At 32.9% G+C, this 19,464-nt stretch overlaps 4 protein-coding genes and 4 non-coding genes across 11 annotated transcripts; all 8 read left to right on the top strand.

Annotated features, from left to right (window-relative positions):
* The first annotated feature begins 225 nt into the window (after window positions 1-225).
* LOC106421094 (prolyl 4-hydroxylase 1) lies at window positions 226-3,088 on the top strand. Of its 2 annotated transcripts, XM_013861940.3 has the most exons (12): window positions 227-485; window positions 692-739; window positions 976-1,032; window positions 1,191-1,243; window positions 1,375-1,440; window positions 1,723-1,797; window positions 1,881-1,955; window positions 2,032-2,102; window positions 2,187-2,238; window positions 2,455-2,544; window positions 2,645-2,737; window positions 2,815-3,088. In XM_013861940.3, exons 1-12 carry the CDS (start codon window positions 416-418, stop codon window positions 2,920-2,922), a joined length of 858 nt encoding a protein of 285 aa, XP_013717394.1. In that variant the 5' UTR covers window positions 227-415; the 3' UTR covers window positions 2,923-3,088. The 2 variants fall into 2 exon arrangements, with proteins under 2 accessions (XP_022574756.1, XP_013717394.1); XM_022719035.2 differs by lacking the exons at window positions 2,455-2,544; window positions 2,645-2,737; window positions 2,815-3,088 and having other exon boundaries at window positions 226-485; window positions 2,182-2,242.
* Window positions 3,089-4,994: 1,906 nt separating this feature from the next.
* Window positions 4,995-8,198, top strand: LOC106421017 (3-isopropylmalate dehydratase small subunit 1-like). 3 transcript variants are annotated; one of them, XR_002664416.2, is made up of 4 exons: window positions 4,995-5,815; window positions 6,142-6,179; window positions 6,725-6,825; window positions 6,929-8,198. XR_002664416.2 is itself a non-coding variant. In XM_013861865.3 (2 exons), the coding sequence occupies exon 1, from the start codon at window positions 5,052-5,054 to the stop codon at window positions 5,796-5,798; it is 747 nt and encodes a 248-aa protein (XP_013717319.1). In that variant the 5' UTR covers window positions 4,995-5,051; the 3' UTR covers window positions 5,799-5,815; window positions 6,142-6,451. The 3 variants fall into 3 exon arrangements, 1 of the variants encoding a protein (XP_013717319.1); XR_001284113.3 differs by having other exon boundaries at window positions 6,725-8,198; XM_013861865.3 differs by lacking the exons at window positions 6,725-6,825; window positions 6,929-8,198 and having other exon boundaries at window positions 6,142-6,451.
* Window positions 8,199-9,285: 1,087 nt separating this feature from the next.
* On the top strand, window positions 9,286-10,377 carry LOC106421092 (3-isopropylmalate dehydratase small subunit 2). Its single transcript, XM_013861938.3, has one exon. The coding sequence runs from the start codon at window positions 9,349-9,351 to the stop codon at window positions 10,123-10,125; it is 777 nt and encodes a 258-aa protein (XP_013717392.1). The 5' UTR covers window positions 9,286-9,348; the 3' UTR covers window positions 10,126-10,377.
* Window positions 10,378-15,212: 4,835 nt separating this feature from the next.
* On the top strand, window positions 15,213-17,720 carry LOC106421038 (protein CMSS1). Its single transcript, XM_013861892.3, has 5 exons — window positions 15,213-15,553; window positions 15,623-15,818; window positions 15,910-15,982; window positions 17,074-17,237; window positions 17,336-17,720. The coding sequence occupies exons 1-5, from the start codon at window positions 15,268-15,270 to the stop codon at window positions 17,472-17,474; spliced, it is 858 nt and encodes a 285-aa protein (XP_013717346.1). The 5' UTR covers window positions 15,213-15,267; the 3' UTR covers window positions 17,475-17,720.
* Window positions 16,170-16,255, top strand: LOC125609695. The gene has a single exon (XR_007339846.1). It is a non-coding gene; the product is annotated as a small nucleolar RNA Z122 (small nucleolar RNA).
* On the top strand, window positions 16,331-16,417 carry LOC125609694. Its single transcript, XR_007339845.1, has one exon. It is a non-coding gene; the product is annotated as a small nucleolar RNA Z122 (small nucleolar RNA).
* On the top strand, window positions 16,505-16,589 carry LOC125609696. Its single transcript, XR_007339847.1, has one exon. It is a non-coding gene; the product is annotated as a small nucleolar RNA Z122 (small nucleolar RNA).
* Window positions 16,663-16,748, top strand: LOC125609697. Its single transcript, XR_007339848.1, has one exon. It is a non-coding gene; the product is annotated as a small nucleolar RNA Z122 (small nucleolar RNA).
* Window positions 17,721-19,464: the final 1,744 nt, after the last annotated feature.

Below are 19,464 nucleotides of genomic sequence, written 5' to 3' on the forward strand. Positions count from 1 at the left end.
CCACGATGGTTGTCATTTGTCAGACCAATACCATTAGAACAGTTCAGCAGAAATCATTAACAAAGAATATTATGTATAATTGGAGTTTAGATAATTTGATGAATAGTTTTGTTCAAAAAGATGAAAGTAAAAGAGATAAACAGTCCATTCAAAAATAATAAAACACAAACAGAAAAGCAAAGAAGAGAAGGAAGGAAACGCAATAAAATAAAATAAAAAGAAAGAGAGTTAAAAAAAAAAAAAGAGCTCAGATCCCTTCACAAGAAACTCCTTTCCTCCTCTGACGTTTCTCCACACTCAAAAATCTCAATCAAAGCTCCTCTCACTTTTCTCTTTTCCTCCTGCAAAAACTGTTGATAAATCTCTCCCAAAACTTTTTATTTTCTGGTCGGAGATCAAAAAAAAACGAGGAGACATGGCTGCTGCACCTGCCATGAGGATCGTGTTCGGTCTATTGACATTTGTCACTGTCGGAATGATCATAGGTACTACTCTCTCAATTTATAGTCGACCCTTGTACACATTTGATTATTCTCGAAACATTTGATTACCTCGGCCAAGCTGAAAGTGTTTTTGTCATTACAATGAATTTTTAGTTCGGGGGAGAACTATGAAACTAACTTTAATGAGAATTTTGTAACGGCTTTTTTGGTTAACTCATGGAGATTGTGTTCCCTGAATGAATCTGCAGGTGCCTTGTTACAATTGGCGTTTATTAATAGATTGGAAGATTCGTACGGTAACCTCTCCTCTTTCCTCCCCTATGCTTTTGTACGTTTATGTTTCTGTTTGTAGATGTCTCTTTGGAGATAGATGTTTTTTTTGTTGTCTGAACGTATTTGATTCTTGGCAGAGATTTTTTGTGTAATTTAGAACACTAAATCAGCTGTAGTCTATGCTTAGTGGGTGATGTTCTGTTGCTTGTTATGTCGTGGTTTCCTTTGGTTTCTCAGTCACTTCTTGTTTCCATTTCAGGAACTGGATTCCCATCCATAAGGGGGCTTCGAGGACAGAAGGCCCGTTATCTTCGAGGTTAGACAAAATTGTGATTAATTATTACATATAGGTGTTGACACAATAGGTTCCATTCTGACTAATCTGAATCTAGCTTCAGGACCAGACTCTTCTATGATAATTTATGGATGTACTATGATAATTATAAATACAAACGTCGTTTATACTTTTTTCAGATGTTTCCCGGTGGGCAAATGACAAAGATGCAGAACTGTTACGTCTTGGCTATGTAATTCTATTCATCCTTAGTTTTTTTTTTTCCCTCAAAATTTTCATTTTTACACCTCTACTGTTTAAAAAGAGATCGAGGTCAAGTTCTGTTTGCTTCAAGCTGATGAATGTTTACTTGCTTTGGTGCAGGTCAAGCCTGAAGTAGTTAGTTGGTCCCCTCGAATTATTGTGCTTCATAACTTTCTTAGCTCAGAGGTTAGTGTTTAGTTCATTGTGTTAAACATGGTGGGGATGTGTTAACTAATTATAGAATGATCTGTTACTTTTTATCGTATTTCTAGAGTAGCATATTACTAAGTATCCTTAACATTTTTTTTTTATCATGTTCGGAAAAGATACAGATTTGAAGGAGAAACCAAACCTTAGACTCAGTTCTAATAATATTTTTCATAAGAGTTATTAAAAATGGCTATTATCCTTATTTGTCTTGCCTTTAAACAACTTTGGTTTTGTTCTCCTGATTTGTATAATCGGCAGGAATGTGAATACTTAAAAGCAATCGCCCGGCCTCGCCTTCAGGTTTCCACTGTTGTTGATATAAAAACCGGAAAGGTATTTGCCAATTTTGGTCGCTACTACAAATGCTATAGCTTATGCCTTGGAGACTTATTTATTATTAATATCATCTTGCTTAGGGAGTTAAAAGTGATGTGAGGACAAGCTCTGGAATGTTTCTAAATCACGTAGAAAGAAGTTATCCAATAATACAGGTATGTCACTGACTCTTCTAGCATTCATATAAGGTGGTGTCGTTTCAGTTTGATGAACTTGACATTTTGCTATCAGGCAATTGAAAAGAGAATTGCAGTCTTCTCTCAAGTACCAGCGGAGAATGGAGAGCTCATTCAAGTCCTAAGGTGCGTGCGCAATTGCAACCCTTTACTACTCTTATTAAAGTTGTTTTCTTGGTTTGATGAATCTAAAAGCTGTTAGCAGTGCAGATACGAGCCGAATCAGTTTTACAGACCGCATCACGATTACTTTGGTGACACTGTAAGCCTCTGGTATTATTTTCATTAGTAGATTGATGGAGGAAGCTCTTTACCTTTGGTCAAAAATCGTGTAAAGAGTTTTTGGTTTCGATCAGTAATGTTTAGTTGGATAGTTACTTAATCTTCTTCTTTATTATGATCTTTGAACATTTAGTTTGGTCTTTTTGAGGACTAAACTTAGTGTGTTCATCATATATCCTTTGTATCTTTCCCACAGTTCAATTTGAAGCGTGGTGGTCAGCGTGTAGCAACGATGCTGATGTACTTAACGGATGACGTAGAAGGAGGAGAAACTTATTTCCCTTTGGTATAGTTTTATTTCTCTTTTAACTCTGCAAATTGTTATATATCTTTAGAAAGAAACCAGTGTGTTTATATCTCTCTTTCTCTCACTCTTTGAAATGCAGGCTGGTGACGGTGAATGCACTTGTGGTGGCAAAATCATGAAAGGCATCTCTGTGAAACCCACCAAAGGAGACGCAGTTCTCTTCTGGAGCATGGTCTGTTTCTTCAACCTCTCTCTGTCTCTCTTGCTCCAAACTTCTTTGTTGTTCATTTGGTGTCTTGTGTTATTCAGGGACTTGATGGACAGTCAGATCCGAATAGCATACATGGGGGATGTGAAGTTCTGTCTGGAGAGAAGTGGTCGGCTACTAAATGGATGAGGCAAAAAGCTACCTCTTAAAGGGACTGGAAACTTAAAACAAAGGAACCACATGGACTTATACTGAAAATTGTCATAGAAACTCAGAATTTTGATGTATTCTCTTTTTTTGCCCTTGAATTTTAAAAGCTATCATATACATATTTATAGATATGGGGTGTTTTCACTCTTCACCCCCAACAACAAATCCTTGGTTGACTATAAATAGCATAGATGTTACCCCTGCATTGTTGGAAGTTTTTATTCAATCTAAATCTAAAAACTCAACTGATTTATAATAAAACTAGGTGTTTTGCCCGCGATGCGGGCTTAAACATTTTCATAATTTTTGAAAACTTCTTTGTACACTATATTCATTATACTAAAGTAAATCTTAGAATAACTTAATATTATATTTTTAATTATATAATTAAAAAAACTTATTTGATTAATATTTAATTACGTAATTTATGTTTTTAATTTTTTACTAAAATATTTTTTTCAGATAACAATACAATATATATATATATAGAAATTATCTTCTTTTTTTTAATTATATTTTTAGATTTTGGATAATTCAATATTATATTTTTAATTATATAATCAGGAATTTTATTTGATTAATATTTAATTATATAATTTATATTTTTAACTTTTTACTAAAAGACTTTTTCAGATAACAATACAATATATACAAAAATTATCTCTTTTCTAAATTATATTTTCAGATTTTGGATAATTATTACTATTATTAATTTTAATCAATTATCTAATCAAATAAATTAAAATTTCGTTTTTATTTTTTTAATTTAGTTATAAATTTTATTTGATTAATATTTAGTTATATAATTCATGTTTTGAACTTTTTATTAAAAGACTTTTTCAGATAACAATACAATATATACAGAAATTATCTATTTTTTAAATTATATTTCAGATTTTGGATAATTCTTACTATTATTAATTTTAATCAATTATCTAATAAAATAAATTAACATTTCTTTTTTTATTTTTTTATTTAGTTATACATTTTATTTGATTAATATTTAGTTATATAATTCATGTTTTTAACTTTTTACTAAAAGATTTTTTCAGATAACAATACAATATATACATAAATTAACTCTTTTTTAAATTATATTTTCAGATTTTGGATAATCTTACTATTATTAATTTTAATCAATTATCTAATCAAATAAATTAAAATTTCGTTTTTATTTTTTAAATTAGTTATACATTTTATTCATTAAGGGTATAAACGTTATTAACCACTATAACTTTTAACGTGAGAGCTCGATTCCAAAAATTTACTTCGCAAATAATAGTATAGATGACAGAAATTGCTATTATTTAAACATGATTTTTTTAATAAAATAAGATTAATTTTATGTTCTAAAATTTATTATTGTTGTAATATTTTAAGAGATTTACACTGATTGTAAATTTTTTTATAGAAATTTATAAGCTAAAATATAAAAATCGAATTATAAAATATTTTAGATGAGATTCTAAATATTTTAACTAAAATCATAATAAATTTTTATTCACCTAAAATCATCTAAACCTCCATTAAAAAATTACATCATTTCAAGTCTTAAATTAAATTTATTTCTCTATCTTAATAAAAATAATATTCATGAAAGTTTCACAAAATTATTTAAATTACAAACGGATGCCATGTAATGATAATAACCAAGGAGGTCCCTAAGACCATCTCTAATGGTACTTTATAATTTTCTCTATATTTCACTCTATAATAGAGTAATTCTATTATAGAGTTGGATTTGCTCCAATGGTTCATTTTATAATAGAGTTACTGTATAATAGAGTGAAATATAGAGTATTCTTGTTTTTTCACTCTATATTTGGAGTAAAAAAATAAGATTACTCTATATTTCACTCTATTATAGAGTAAATCTATTATAAAGTGAATCATTGTAGCAAATTTAACTCTATAATAGAGTTGCTCATTTTAGTGTAAATTATAGAGGAAAAAATAGAGTACCATTGGAGATGCTCTAACATTTGTCTGAAAAGTTTAAAAAACGTTCCGACATAAGGGTATGTCCGTAAATATAAGAAATTAAAATACTTATATAACTCCACTTATAATCACATTTCACTCACTGACCATTTTGACTCTGTCTTCGGCCACATCAAAACAACAAACCATGGCGGCGGCGTCTCTCCGATCTGTAAACCCTACATTACCCCGAACCCTACCTTCTCCCACAAGGTCTCCTCCCTTCCAATCACCATTCCTCAGATTCGCTCCAACCTCCACCTCCTTCAACCTCAAACCCCTCGTCACTCCCCCCTCACCCTTCGTGACCCGCTCCGCCGCAGCCTCGCCGCAAGAGAGAAAGACCTTCCACGGCCTCTGCTACGTCGTCGGCGACAACATCGACACCGACCAGATCATCCCGGCTGAGTTTCTCACCCTCGTCCCCTCCAACCCGGAGGAATACCAAAAGCTCGGCTCCCACGCCTTGGTCGGCCTCCCAGCTTCGTACAAGGACCGGTTCGTGGAGCCGGGGGAGACGAAGACGAAGTACTCGATCATCATCGGCGGGGAGAACTTCGGGTGCGGGTCGTCGAGGGAGCACGCGCCGGTGTGCTTGGGAGCGGCGGGGGCGAAGGCGGTGGTGGCGCAGTCGTACGCGAGGATCTTTTTCAGGAACTCGGTGGCGACCGGGGAGATTTATCCGCTGGACTCGGAGGTTAGGGTGTGTGATGAGTGTAGTACGGGGGATGTCGCGACGGTGGAGCTGAGGGAAGGGGATAGTGTTTTGATTAATCATACGACGGGGAAGGAGTATAAGCTTAAGGCTATTGGTGACGCTGGGCCTGTGATTGATGCTGGTGGTATCTTTGCGTATGCGAGGAAGGCTGGGATGATTCCTTCTGCAGCTGCTTGATTTGATTTCTCCGACAGGTATGAGTGTTAGAACCAAACTGCTTCATCATGTAATAAATGGTGTGTGAGTGATAAAGATTGTTTTATTTTTAAAGGATGATAGTGACAAGTTCTAGACTTGATAGTACTATTAAGATGTTCAATTAGATTGCGAAAAAATTGAAACTTTTGGCGTTTAGTTGTCTTTGAGGATCTATTGGACTTGCGTAGTTTTGTCTTTGGCTGATCCTTTTCATGTTTTTAACATCCATTAAGACCTGAGTGTCCAATAGTAGAACAACACTATTCTTCTTTCTTTCTTTCTTTTTTTTTTACTTTTAAGACACTTCTCTATTGTTATGCAGGGACCGGACCATGCATGTCGATGAGAGTTGATCTTAAGGTTAAGTAATTCTCAGCTTCCCCTCTTCCATTCCAATAAAGAGAACAATAAGTATGTCTGTTTCAAGAATTTGTGAACCTAATCTTATGCTTTATGGATGTACTAGAAGCCTTCCGGCGCTGCGCGCCGGGTTCGTATATCTTGATGTGTGAAAGTGTTGGATATGTTATGTGCCACAAATGATGACATGGTTGTATGCTTAATAGTGAAGTTGCTGTCCCATTTTATTTGTTTTTGGTTTATAATAAACTTTAATGTAGGGATGAATACAATAGAGTGTATTTATTTTTTAAAAGCCATTTTTGCCTAAATAAAGTTTGAAGAAACCAAACTGAAAGAAAAAATGAACAACGAAACAATTTATCTATGATGTACGTATTGTACAAATTTCTCCACTCTTAAAAAGTAGTAGCAATCCTTGTATTGATGATTATTGTTTTGAAGGTCACAGCTTCTAGGGGGTTTGAGTCTGGCCATATTATGTAGGTACGTGTCCTCTGGATCAATACGATAAACACTAAGCGTTTTTTTTTATTTTTCTCCAGCTACGTTCAGAAGTCGAAAGTGTGTGTTCCCAGTCAAGTGTATCAAGCACCCTTTTCCCCTCTTTGATTTTCCCTGTGCACAACATCAATATAGCACAAAGGTACGTGCCTTTGTCATATTTTCCTTTGGCCGAGCGGCATAGGTGTCTGAGGCCTTTGACTCGCCGTTTACGGAAGAAAAACTGATTGATCCCCTCAATATAGTGTGCCTCCGGATTGTTGTGTTCTAAGCACGACCTCATTAAGTACGTGTGTTGTTCCTCCATCCGGAGTGGTTCAGATGCAAAATACTTTAGGCTTAGGTTGCAGAAATAGGATGCAGGTTCTGCGTCCGAACTGTCTCCATCTGATGTATCGTCGCTTTGTTTGATCTCCGGCTCGGATTCCAAAGTAATGGAAACGTCCTTAGAACCTTGTTGAGATGAAGAATCACGGAGATCTGGAGAGTTGAGACCTATCATCATCTCAAAGAACTCGGTCATCAAAAAGAAGTGGTAACATTCTGAGCATGCTGTGTTGATCTCTGGAGGATGGCACTGATGATCTGGCTTCATCTTGGTAAAGGATGTTACGTAGATATCCTTCACGTTGTGGTCCAGGCGGTCCAGAGAGAGCGGGAATTCTTTGATGCAGTTTTCCACTGCTTTAATACCCTTCTCATCGGTCAATTTGTTGATGATTCTTACTCCTTTCTCAGTTTGGCCGATGGCCATGAGGAGAACTCCATTAACGTACCTTCCTTGGAGGTGACCAGCCTTTGATGCTATGCGGAGGTGATGCATACCCAAGAATTGATTTCGAGAGTCAGAAGTACTTGAGCACACCTGTAAGGAAGGTACATTAAATGCCACACATGATAACAAAACAAAGTAGTCAACCTGAAGCATACCTGTCACAAAGTTAGCATCAACGTTATTGGCGCTGAAGCAGCTGTTCATCAACGATCTGTATCTCTTTGCTAGGGCTGGTTTCTTGACCAATGGCGAGAGGTTGAGAACCTTAGCAATAAAGTGATTGTCAAAATGAAAGTAGAGGCTTTTGGACGCGACGATCGCATTGAAGTAGTCCAATGCAGAGCTAGCCCCCACCTTAGAAACAATGACCATGCGCAGGTCTTCTGGCATGGTGTCAAGAGTCTGCTTCTTTGCTCTTTTCTGATCCATGGGACTGGTGTGAGATTTGTGAGTTGTGTTTGTATGGGAAGATGTTTCGGTAAGGTGCTTGGTTCACACGTCTATTTATGAAGGAACTAAGAGCAGCGGTGACTGTTTAGTTTTTACTGTGTTAGTGGAAGGTAACGCATGTTGCTGTAATTATTCGACATTAATATCTATTATGTTGATTGGTAAAGCTTTTGTGTGAATGTTTTATGTAATCTGAAGGGGCTGATTACAACAGGCTATTTTTCCAATTCTGTGAACACTCCTAACTCTAGTTTATGAGCTTAGTTTTTTTAAAAGTATATTCCAAGCCATTTTAAGTACTTAATTAATGTAATTAACAATTTATAAGTCTACATGAGATATAGTTTTTCACCGTAAACTAAATGTTATATCGTGTTTAAAAAAAATTGCATATTGAAAGCTGCTTGAATTATAAAGGAAATGGCTAAGCAGAGAATATATGGACTTCTCATTAAGAGAAATGAAAGTTTGTATAACGTTTTTATAGTCCATCAATTTTTATTATGTTGTATGAAAAAGAAAAAAAAGATCAGCTCTTATATTTCATCTTATTTTATTGTTTTTCTTTAAAGTCTTTTTATATTATTTGTTGGTATGCTTTCATTGAGTGGGAAGATTCTGTAGTTTCTGTGACTTAGAATAAAGAAAAGTAAGAGACGATTTTTAATTTTGTCATCTTCTGCATAAATATGTTTTCCAATATAATTTGTTGTTGGGTCGGGTGTTATGGATAACCCCCTTAATCCACTATATATTATGTTTCTCAATAATATGATCCACCGAAAAAGAGAACATATATATAAACCAAAACCGTATTTATAATAAACATCCTTAAATATTTGGGCCAGTATCTCAACCAATTTAAGCCCAGCTCAGTCGCCCGGCAAGAAACAAAACCAGAAAGAAAAAAAAAAACAGAACAATCCAGGTGCTGCCACGTGTCGCAAAAAGCCCTCATCTACATGGTGATGTGGCTCTCTAAGGAGAGAGACAAGCCAACTTTATTGTATAAGATATGACTATCGGTTTACTCTTCTGTTTCAGTTTACATATTAGTATCTATTACATTTGGATGTTACAAAATACTCCATAGCAACCTAGTATAAGCTATGAGTTTTCTCTATCTTAATCTAAATCTAGTATATTATCAGAAGGTTATACTAGATATAATATAACACCTTGGTCTAGAAAATATGTGTAACAATAACGGAACCAAAGATTATAGATCTGTAAACCTTTGGGAAAATAAAATAAAAAAACAACACCTTTTGTTTCACGGCGACCTACTCACGTGTCTCAAAACGCACGTTTAGAATTCCCAAGTGGCACATCCGTAAATACAAGGATACAAACATGTTTGCTTTTATAAGCTCTGTGTGTTTCTTCTAATGTCACTCACTTACGACAACGAGTTCGATCATAGATCCAAACACACATAAAATGGCGTCTTCTCTTCCTACACTTCCCCGAGCATTACCTTCCTCCTCAAGCAAGCCTTCTTCTCCCTTAGTTCCATTCAGATCTTCTTCCCTCAAATTCACCACTCCCACTCCCTTCATTCCATCTTCCATCTCCATCTCCTCACGTGGCGCATCCTTCGTCATCCCACGTGCAACACCCGCCTCCCACGGATCTGGCTCTACCGAAACTCTAGCCAAAACCACCTTCCACGGCCTCTGCTTCGTATTGAAAGACAACATAGACACCGACCAGATCATCCCAGCTGACAAAGCCACCATCTTCCCTTCCAACCAGCAAGAACGCGACGAGATCGCTTCCTACGCTCTCTCCGGTCTACCAGACTCCCACACAACCCGGTTCGTCGTGCCGGGAGAGATCAAGTCTAAATACTCAATCATCATCGCCGGTGAGAACTTTGGTTGCGGGTCCTCACGTGAACACGCTCCCGTTTGTTTAGGAGCAGCTGGAGCTAAAGCCGTTGTTGCTCAGACTTACGCGAGGATCTTTTTCCGTAACTCGGTGGCTACTGGAGAGGTGTTTCCGCTCGAGTCAGAGGTTAGAGTCTGCGACGAGTGTACGACGGGAGACACGGTGACGATCGAGCTGAGAGATAGTGGTGGTTTGTTGACTAATCACACGACTGGTAAGCAGTATAAGCTGAAGGCGATTGGTGATGCTGGACCGGTTATTGATGCTGGTGGTATCTTTGCTTATGCGAGGAAGGTGGGAATGATCCCATCTCCATCAGTAGCTTAACTCTCTTCACATGTGTGTTAGAGTTCTATATTCTCTTTCACTTTGTTGTTGTTGTTTTATGTAATGAATAAGAAAACATGTTCCAAGAAAATGATCTACAAATAATGTGTTTCATTTGATCACATATTAGTTACCAATATGCGAATATGGGGTTATTTGTTTTTAAAATGATATATGATAGTTATCCTTGTGTTTGTATAATCTTATTTTAGCTTGATATATGAATGTGGCTGAATCAGCAAAGTTTTATTATTTTTTTGATGATTGCTATTTTTACAAAATCATTTTGACACTTATATAGTGGATGGTAAGTTGTATATGCTAAACTCTCTTTCATGGTAAATGAGCATTGTTCAATTATTTTTATGAATTTATTTAGTAAAATAGACTAATCATTATAAAATCGTTATTCTTTAGAGAAATGAAGACAAAAAATGTTCTAAACCTCTTTGTCCGTCATCATATATTAGTAAAGGATACAACTATGCATTAAAACATTATTATCATATTTTTAAAAAATTTCTCAAAATCTATGTGTTCCTCTACGAAAATATTAAGTTTTTGGTAAAAAGGTTTATATGCCGAAGCCTATAATCTTTAGTGTTGCTTTAAAATTTCTAACAATATTCTACATTTTTATTAATGTATTCTAAACTCTCTTTCATGGTAAATGAGGATCGTACAATTGTTCTTATAAATTAATTTATTAACATTTCATATACTCTCTAAATTAGTAGACTAACCATAATAAAATCGCTATTTTCTAGAGAAAATGAGACAAAAAATGTTTCAAACCTCTTTGACTATCATCATATATTAGTACATGATTCAATTATGCATTAAAACACTATTTTCGTATTTTTTGAAAATTTCTCAAAATCTATGTGTTAACCCCTACGAAAAGATTGAGTTTTTGGTAAAAAAATTATATACTGAAGCCTATAATCTTTAGTTTTGTTTTAAAATTTCTAACCGCATTCTACATTTGTATTAATGTATTTTCATTTCTTTTTCATGGTATATGAGAATCGTTATAATTTTTTAATCAATTAATTTAGTAAAACTTCATATACTATCTAAATTAGTAGACTAACCATTATAAAATCGCTATTCTCTAGAGAAATGGAGACAAAAAATGTTCCAAACCTCTTTGACCATCATCATATATTAGTACATGATGCAATTATGCATTAAAACAATATTGTTGTATTTTTTGAAATTTTCTCAAAATCTATGTGCTAACCCCTACGAAAATATTGAGTTTTTGATAATTACTTTATATACTGAAGCCTATAATCTTTAGTGTTGTTTTAAAATTTCTAATCATATTCTACATTTTTATTAATGTATGATAAACACTCTTTCATGGTAAATGAGCATCGTTCAATTGTTTTTATAAATTAATTTAGTAAAACTTCTTAATACTCCCTAAATCGGTGGAATAACCACTATAAAATTACTATTTTCTTGAAAAACGGAGACAAAAAATGTTCCAAACCTCATTGACCATCATCATATATTATTTAAGGATGCAATTATGCATAAAAACATTATTGTCACATTTTTTGAAATTTTCTCAAAATATATGTGTCAACCCCCTAAGAAAATATTGAGTTTTTAGTAAATACTTTATATACTGAAGCCTAAAATATTTCGTGTTTTTATGTTCTAACCATATTCTACATTTTTATTAATGTATGTTAAACTCTCTTTCATGGTAAATGAGCATCGTTCAATTGCTTTTATAAATTAATTTAGTAAAACTTCATAATACTCCCTATAAATCGATGGAAAAACTACTATAAAATCATTATTTTCTTAAACAAATTGAGACAACAAAGGTTCCAAACCTCTTTGACCATCGTCATATATTAGTACATGATGCAATTATGCATTAAAACAATATTGTCGTATTTATTGAAATTTTCTCAAAATCTATGTGTTAACCCCTACGAAAATATTGAGTTTTTGGTAAATACTTTATATACTGAAGCCTATAATCTTTTGTGTTGTTTAAAATTTCTAACCATATTCTAAATTTGTATTAATGTATGCTAAAATTTCTTTCATGGTAAATGAGCATCGTTCAATTGTTTTTATAAATTAATTTAGTAAAACTTCATAATACTCACTAAATCGATGAAATAACCACTATAAAATCACTATTTTCTTGAAAAACGGTGACAAAAAATGTTCCAAACCTCATTGACCATCATCATATATTAGTAAAGGATGCAACTATGCATTAAAACATTATTGTCATATTTTTTGAAATTTTCTCAAAATCTATGTGTTAACTCCTACGAAAATATTGAGTTTTTAGTAAATACTTTATATATTGAAGCCTAAAATCTTTAGTGTTGTTTTAAAATTCCTAACCATATTCTACATTTTCATTAATGTATGCTAAGCTCTTTTTCTTAGTAAATGAACATCGTTCCGTTGTTTTTATAAATTAATTTAGTAGAACTTCAACTAGTCCCTAAATTAGTGGACTAACCGTTATAAAATCACTATTCTCAAGAGAAATAGAGACAAAATGTTCCAAACCTCTTCGACCATCATCATATATTAGAAAAAAAATGTAATTATGCATTAAAATAATATTGTCATATTTTTTGGAATTTTCTCAAAATTTATGTGCTAACCCTACGAAAATATTGAGTTTTTGGTAAATATTTTATATAATGAAGCCTAAAATCTTTAGTGTTGTTTTAAAATTTATAACCATATTCTACATTTTTATTAATCTATGCTAAGCTCTTTTTTCTTGGTAAATAAACATCGTTCAATTGTTTTTATAAATTAATTTAGTAAAACTTCAACTACCCCCTAAATTAGTGGACTAGCCGTTATAAAATCGCTATTATCTAGAGAAATGGAGACAAAAATGTTTCAAACCTTTTTGACCATCATCATATATTAGTATATGATTCAATTATGCATTAAAACAATATTGTAGTATTTTTTTTAATTTTTTCAAAATCTATGTGTTAACCCCTACGAAAATGTTGAGTTTTGGTAAATACTTTATATATTGAAGCCTATAATCTTTAGTGTTGTTTTAAAATTTCTAACCATATTCTATATTTTTTATTAATTTATGCTAAGCTCTTTTCTTGGAAAATAAACATCGTTCAATTGTTTTTATAAAATAATTTCGTAAAATTTCATATACTCCCTAAATTAGTGGACTAACCATTATAAAATCGATATTCTCTAGAGAAATGGAGACAAAAAAATGTTCCAAGCCTCTTGGACCATCATCATATTTTAGTACATGATGCAATTATGCATTAAAACAATATTGTCATATTTATTGAAACTTTCTCAAAATCTATGTGCTAACCCCTACAAAAATATTGAGTTTTCGATAAATATTTTATATACTGAAACCTACAATCTTTAGTGTTGTTTTAAAATTTCTAACCATATTCTATATTTTTATTAATGTATGCTAAACTCTCTTTCATGGTAAATGAGCATCGTTCAATTGTTTTTATAAATAAATTTTGTAAGATTTCATATATACTTCATAAATTAGTGGACTAACCATAATGAAATCGCTATTCTCTAGAGAAATGAGACAAAAAATGTTCCAAACCTCATTGACCATCATCATATATTAGTAAAGGATGCAATTATGCATTAAAACATTATTGTCACATTTTTTGAAATTTTTTCAAAATCTATGTGTTAACCCCCTACGAAAATATTGAGTTTTTAGTAAATACTTTATATACTGAAGCCTAAAATCTTTAGTGTTTTTTTTTTAATTTCTAACCATATTCTACATTTTTATTAATGTATGTTAAACTCCATTTCATGGTAAATGAGCATCGTTCAATTGTTTTTATAAATTAATGAGCATCGTTCAATTGTTTTTATAAATTAATTTAGTAAAACTTCATAATACTCCTTAAATCGATGGAATAACTACTATAAAATCATTATTTTCTTAAACAAATTGAGACAACAAAGGTTTCAAACCTCTTTGACCATCATCATATATTAGTACATGATGAAATTATGCATTAAAACAATATTGTCGTATTTTTTGAAAATTTCTCAAAATCTATGTGTAACCCTTACGAAAATATTAAGTTTTTAGTAAATACTTTATATACTGAAATCTAAAATCTTTAGTGTTGTTTTAAAATTTCTAACAATATTCTAAATTTTTATTAATGTATGCTAAGCTCTTTTTCATGGTAAATGAACATCGTTCAATTGTTTTTATAAATTAATTTTGTACGACTTCATTTACTCCCTAAATTAGTTGACTAACCATTATAAAACGCTATTCTCTAGAGAAATGGAGACAAAAAAATGTTTCAAACCTCTTTGACCATCATCATATATTAGTACAAGATGCAATTATGCATTAAAACAATATTGTCGTATTTTTTGAAATTTTCTCAAAATCTATGTGCTAATAATACGAAAATATTGAGTTTTTGATAGCCTAAAATCTTTAGTGTAGTTTTAAAATTTCTAACCATATTCTACATTTTTATTAATGTATGCTAAGCTCTTTTTCTTGGTAAATGAACATCGTTCAATTGTTTTTATAAATCAATTTAGTAAAACTTCATATACTCCCTAAATTAGTAGATTATAAAATCGCTATTCTTTAGAGAAATAGAGACAAAAATGTTTCAAACCTCTTCGACCATCATCATATATTAGTACATGATGCAATTATGCATTAAAACAATATTGTTATATTTTTTGAAATTTTTCTTAAAATCTATGTGTTAACTCCTACGAAAATATTGAGTTTAATGTAGTTTTTCTTTTTCTTATACTGTATATTTATTTATTATTATATTTTTTCTTATATGTATATTTATTTTTTGTTTTTGGTAACATGTCATCTATCATCTTTTGGAAAAAAGTATTGCGTTAATATGGACGTTTCATGGAGCCTCAAATAGTTCATTTTATTAGTATAGATTTCTAATGGGAACCGGTTATTCTAGTAATTTGAATAATTTGGTTTGTTATCGGTTATCGAGTCTTGACCGGTTTAACAAATAGGTATTGAAACAAACCGTTAAGCGACCGGTTTCAAAAACAAGACAGAGAGCTAAACCTAAAGTTGAACTCTTTATAACGCCGCTACTCTTCTACACTGTCTGAATGAATACTCAAACAAACATGGCAACCACAGAGGTAAAACCCTCCTCCTCTAAAAACCCTAAGAAAGCTCGGAATCCATCACTTGCTCCGAAGAAAGATTTGAAGAAGAATAAGAAGAAGAAGACTAAGAAGTCTAAAGCTCCCGCCTTTGATGAAACCGTCGAAAGAAACGACGGCGAGGAACAACAACCAGCATCTGGTTCTGAGCAGCTAACCTTCTTCTTAAAGCAGCTCGAATCCGCCGTTGGTGTCAGAGTCTCTGCTTTAGAGCTCGATCCCATTAAAGGTTTGTCCTTTTATTGTTTTTTAGTATGTCTATACACACTGGTTAAGTAAAGGTTCTTGTTGATTGCAGACAAGTGTGTAGTTGAGTTATCTGAGAAGTTGGATCAGAATGTTAGCAACTTGGGAGAGCATATTAAGATGTGTTATGGGTCTTCGTGGAGAGAGACTCTTTGTGAAGGAGAGGCTGTTGAAGGGAAAGTTGATCCGGGAAGCCCAGCTGTTCTCGTTGTTAGCTCCTCTGCTTTGAGATCTTTGGAACTTATAAGGTATTGTTGTGAAACTCTCTGTTCTTGTATATGTTATTGTTTGATTGAATACAATGGTGCTTAGACTTGTTCTTTTTTCTGATGTGTGTAGGGGTTTAAATTCACTGACTAAGCAATGTCCAGCTTTGAAGCTGTTCTCAAAGCATTTGAAGGTTGAGGAACAGGTACTGTTCTGTTCTTACAATAATTTGTCTTTAGAGAAGTGAATTTAATGCAATTCATATAGAGAACATAGGTTAATAGATCTCAGACAGAACTGAATCATGTGTGTTTTTGATAGTTTTTGCTATAACTGATGTGAGCACTATTATTTTTCTGATTTTCTATTGTGGATGAATATTTCTTGTTTTTTGTGTGAAATGATGACAAAAATACGAAATCTCTAAGGCTAATACTCTGCAGATAAAAATGTATTTGCACGTCAGTCTGATCACATTATAGATAACATAACGAGTTAATGCAGACTCATGCATTTTCATCCCTTTGTTTTTTTATTTCATGTTGTTGATACTCTGGGGAAGTGATGATAAGTTATATCAATATGTCATAGGCACATGCAATGCTGAACAAACATATTTGCACGTCAGTCTGATCCCAATACCCCATCACTTTTGTTGTAGCATAAACTTTAATGCATCTATTCATGTTAATCATTCCTCTTTTCTATATTTCTTTCATGTTAAAAGACTGGGAAATGATGATAAAGATATCGATATGTCATAGGCACATGCACTGCTGAACCAAATATTTGCACGTCAGTCTGATCCCATTATAAAGCATCATGCATATATTCATTGTTAATCATTCATCTGTCTCTATTTATTTCATGTTAAGACTTAAGAGTCTGGGGAATGATGATAAAGATATCGATATTTCATAGGAATATGCCAATGCTGAACCAAAATATTTGCACGTCAGTCTGACCCCCAGCTCTTATTTCTTTTTTTTTTTACTGCATCCATAGCGTTTCATTTTAATTCTTGGCATTTCTTTTTTTATGAATGTTTCTTTTCTACCTTTGGTATATGATGATAACAAGAACGAAAGATGTTGATGGCACCTTTGCCGCTGAAACATATCTTTATGTTTTATCTTTAACATCACTGGCTCTCTAACGTCATACTCTTCTTGTTGGTTGTGTTTGGGAGCAATTACTTATGTTTATCTTATTCATAATAATTGCTTGGCTTCTTGTTTCTGTTGTAATTTACTCGGTGTCATTGTTGTATTGACATCAAATTACTTGTTGGTGCAGGTATCACTGTTGAAAAAACGGGTTAATATTGGGAGCGGCACACCGAGTAGAATCAAAAAGCTGATCGACATAGAGGCATTAGGGCTTTCACGTTTAGATATGATTGTGCTTGACATGCACGCAGATGTGAAGGGATTTTCCTTATTCACATTGCCCCAAGTCAGGTTTGTTTCTCCACTCTTTTACTTTCATATCATCATCTAACTTTGCTTTATTACTTTTGAGTTAGAATTCTGATAAAACATATCTTGAAATTTTGCAGAGATGAGTTTTGGGATTTGTATAAGACATGCTTCCACCAGAGAGTCCTAGAAGGAAGTCTGCGTATCTGTCTGTATGGTCCAATGCCAGCAGCTCCAAAGCTTAGGAACAATAAGAAACAGAGACAAAACCAGGATTGAGCTATAGCAGATTCTACTCAAATTTTGATATATTTAGCTCTAGTTTTGCTATGTTTGATTTGTTTCTTTACTATAGAGAGAGTGAGTGAATCTTTTGTTAATTAGTGTTCTTTTAACAACAGCTTGTGAGAAATACAGTGTTCTGTTAATTAGTGTTCTTTTTGCATAAAGTAAGATTCACTGAAAAGAGGATCAATAGAAAAACACTATCCAGATTAACAGTGTGTATATTTTATACTCCATCTACTTCCATCTCTCAAATGTTTGTGTGTTGGGATTGTGGGTTTCTCCAATAGATGGTGGGGAAGAAGAGATCCCCATAAATGCAGAAAATAGTGGATTCACCACCCATAGAGCTTCTAGATGTTTGACTTTTAGAACATTCCATTAAACAAAAAAAGATGATGCATAATGATCCCATTATGACATACTTTTAAGATAATGTAGATTTCTCATGGTTTGGTCTTTAAAGCTTGAACAGTGTTCTGAGATAACTTTGTTGCTTGTGGCACCCAAATTTCATGATTAGTCCAAATTTTTATTAGGATTATCAATAAAATATTATAGATTGAATATGTCAACTAAACAAAATTAATGGGGTTTATAATCCTAATGATTATTATTGTTTGTCAACTCTATGATTTCATAGTGAAAAGACAATACATTTATAGTCAAACCGTGGTTGTGAATTGGATGTGGCTTTGGTTTCTTTCGTATCTATGTCTATCGTTAAATGTTTTAAGGTATGATGACGAGAGGATGACACTTTTGGGACATGTAATTACATATTTTGTTAATTAAATTTTAATTTGATATCACATCCTATATGATTACACCTCACACTTCTTATTATCGTGCTTCAGTTACAAAACATTCATTAGAAAATAACATTATAAAGCTGGAGATAATGATTTAACAACCACAAAATAATCGGGACTCGTAATTTAATGGCTTGTGTCACGATTCGAAAAGATAGTATGTATAGAAAACCTCTAAATCTCTTTAATTAATCACTCATTTAACCAAAAAGGAACAATTTTATATTATACAATACAATTAGATATAGAAGAAGGCCCCTTTCATAGTTTTAGGTAGCCAACTAGCAAACAGAAACGAGCAAGTGTGTAATATCTGGCTGTTCTGAAGTCGATAATTAGTTTCCGTTTCTTTAAAATAATGCCCATTTTGTGTAAGCACACGTATTGCTTAGGCATATTATATGTCACATTTGTTTGGATTAGCTTGAATATTTATGTAGGAACTGAAAGTGATATACTCCATTTTTCGTTTAGATTTCTACTTGATTAATTAACTAATGATCACACACGAATGCCACAAAAAGTAATAGCCAGTAGTCACATTAAAAACCCATCAAAACATTTTTTAAAGATAAACAATTATTTTAAATAATGGTCTACTTTTAAAATATTACTAAAAAGATGCATACTGTAAAAATAATAATAGTATAAAAACGTTGTTTGATGATGTAATTATAAAAATATACTTTCATTGGGAATGAGTTTTTTTTCTCAGGATTCCAATGAGTTTTTCTATACGATCAACGATGGTTAAGAAAATAGTTTAAATATTTACTAAATTAGTTGGTGCATCTAAAATGCATAATAGAACGACTAAAATATACAGTTGATCCCCTAGGTCATTTAAATGATCATGTTGTTCAAATTTTCCTAGTAAGTAAAAAATTAGGATACTAAATAAATGTGGAGGAACGCTTGAAATCGTTTTAATGACAATGCATGTAATTAGGGGTGGACACTTTACCCAATATCCGAAGTGGCACCCGAACCCGATCCGAAAAACCCGAACCGAAATCCGAACCGAAGTAGCAAAATACCCGAACGGGTATTGAATAAGAAGAGATTGGATATCCGAACCCGAACGGATAATACCCGAACCCGAATGGATATCCGAAGATAACCGAACATATGTATAATTAACCCTATATTTCTAGGTTACATCTTTCATTTTA

Source organism: Brassica napus, chromosome A5, assembly GCF_020379485.1.
Source record: "Brassica napus cultivar Da-Ae chromosome A5, Da-Ae, whole genome shotgun sequence".
NCBI classification, from domain to species: Eukaryota; Viridiplantae; Streptophyta; class Magnoliopsida; order Brassicales; family Brassicaceae; genus Brassica; species Brassica napus.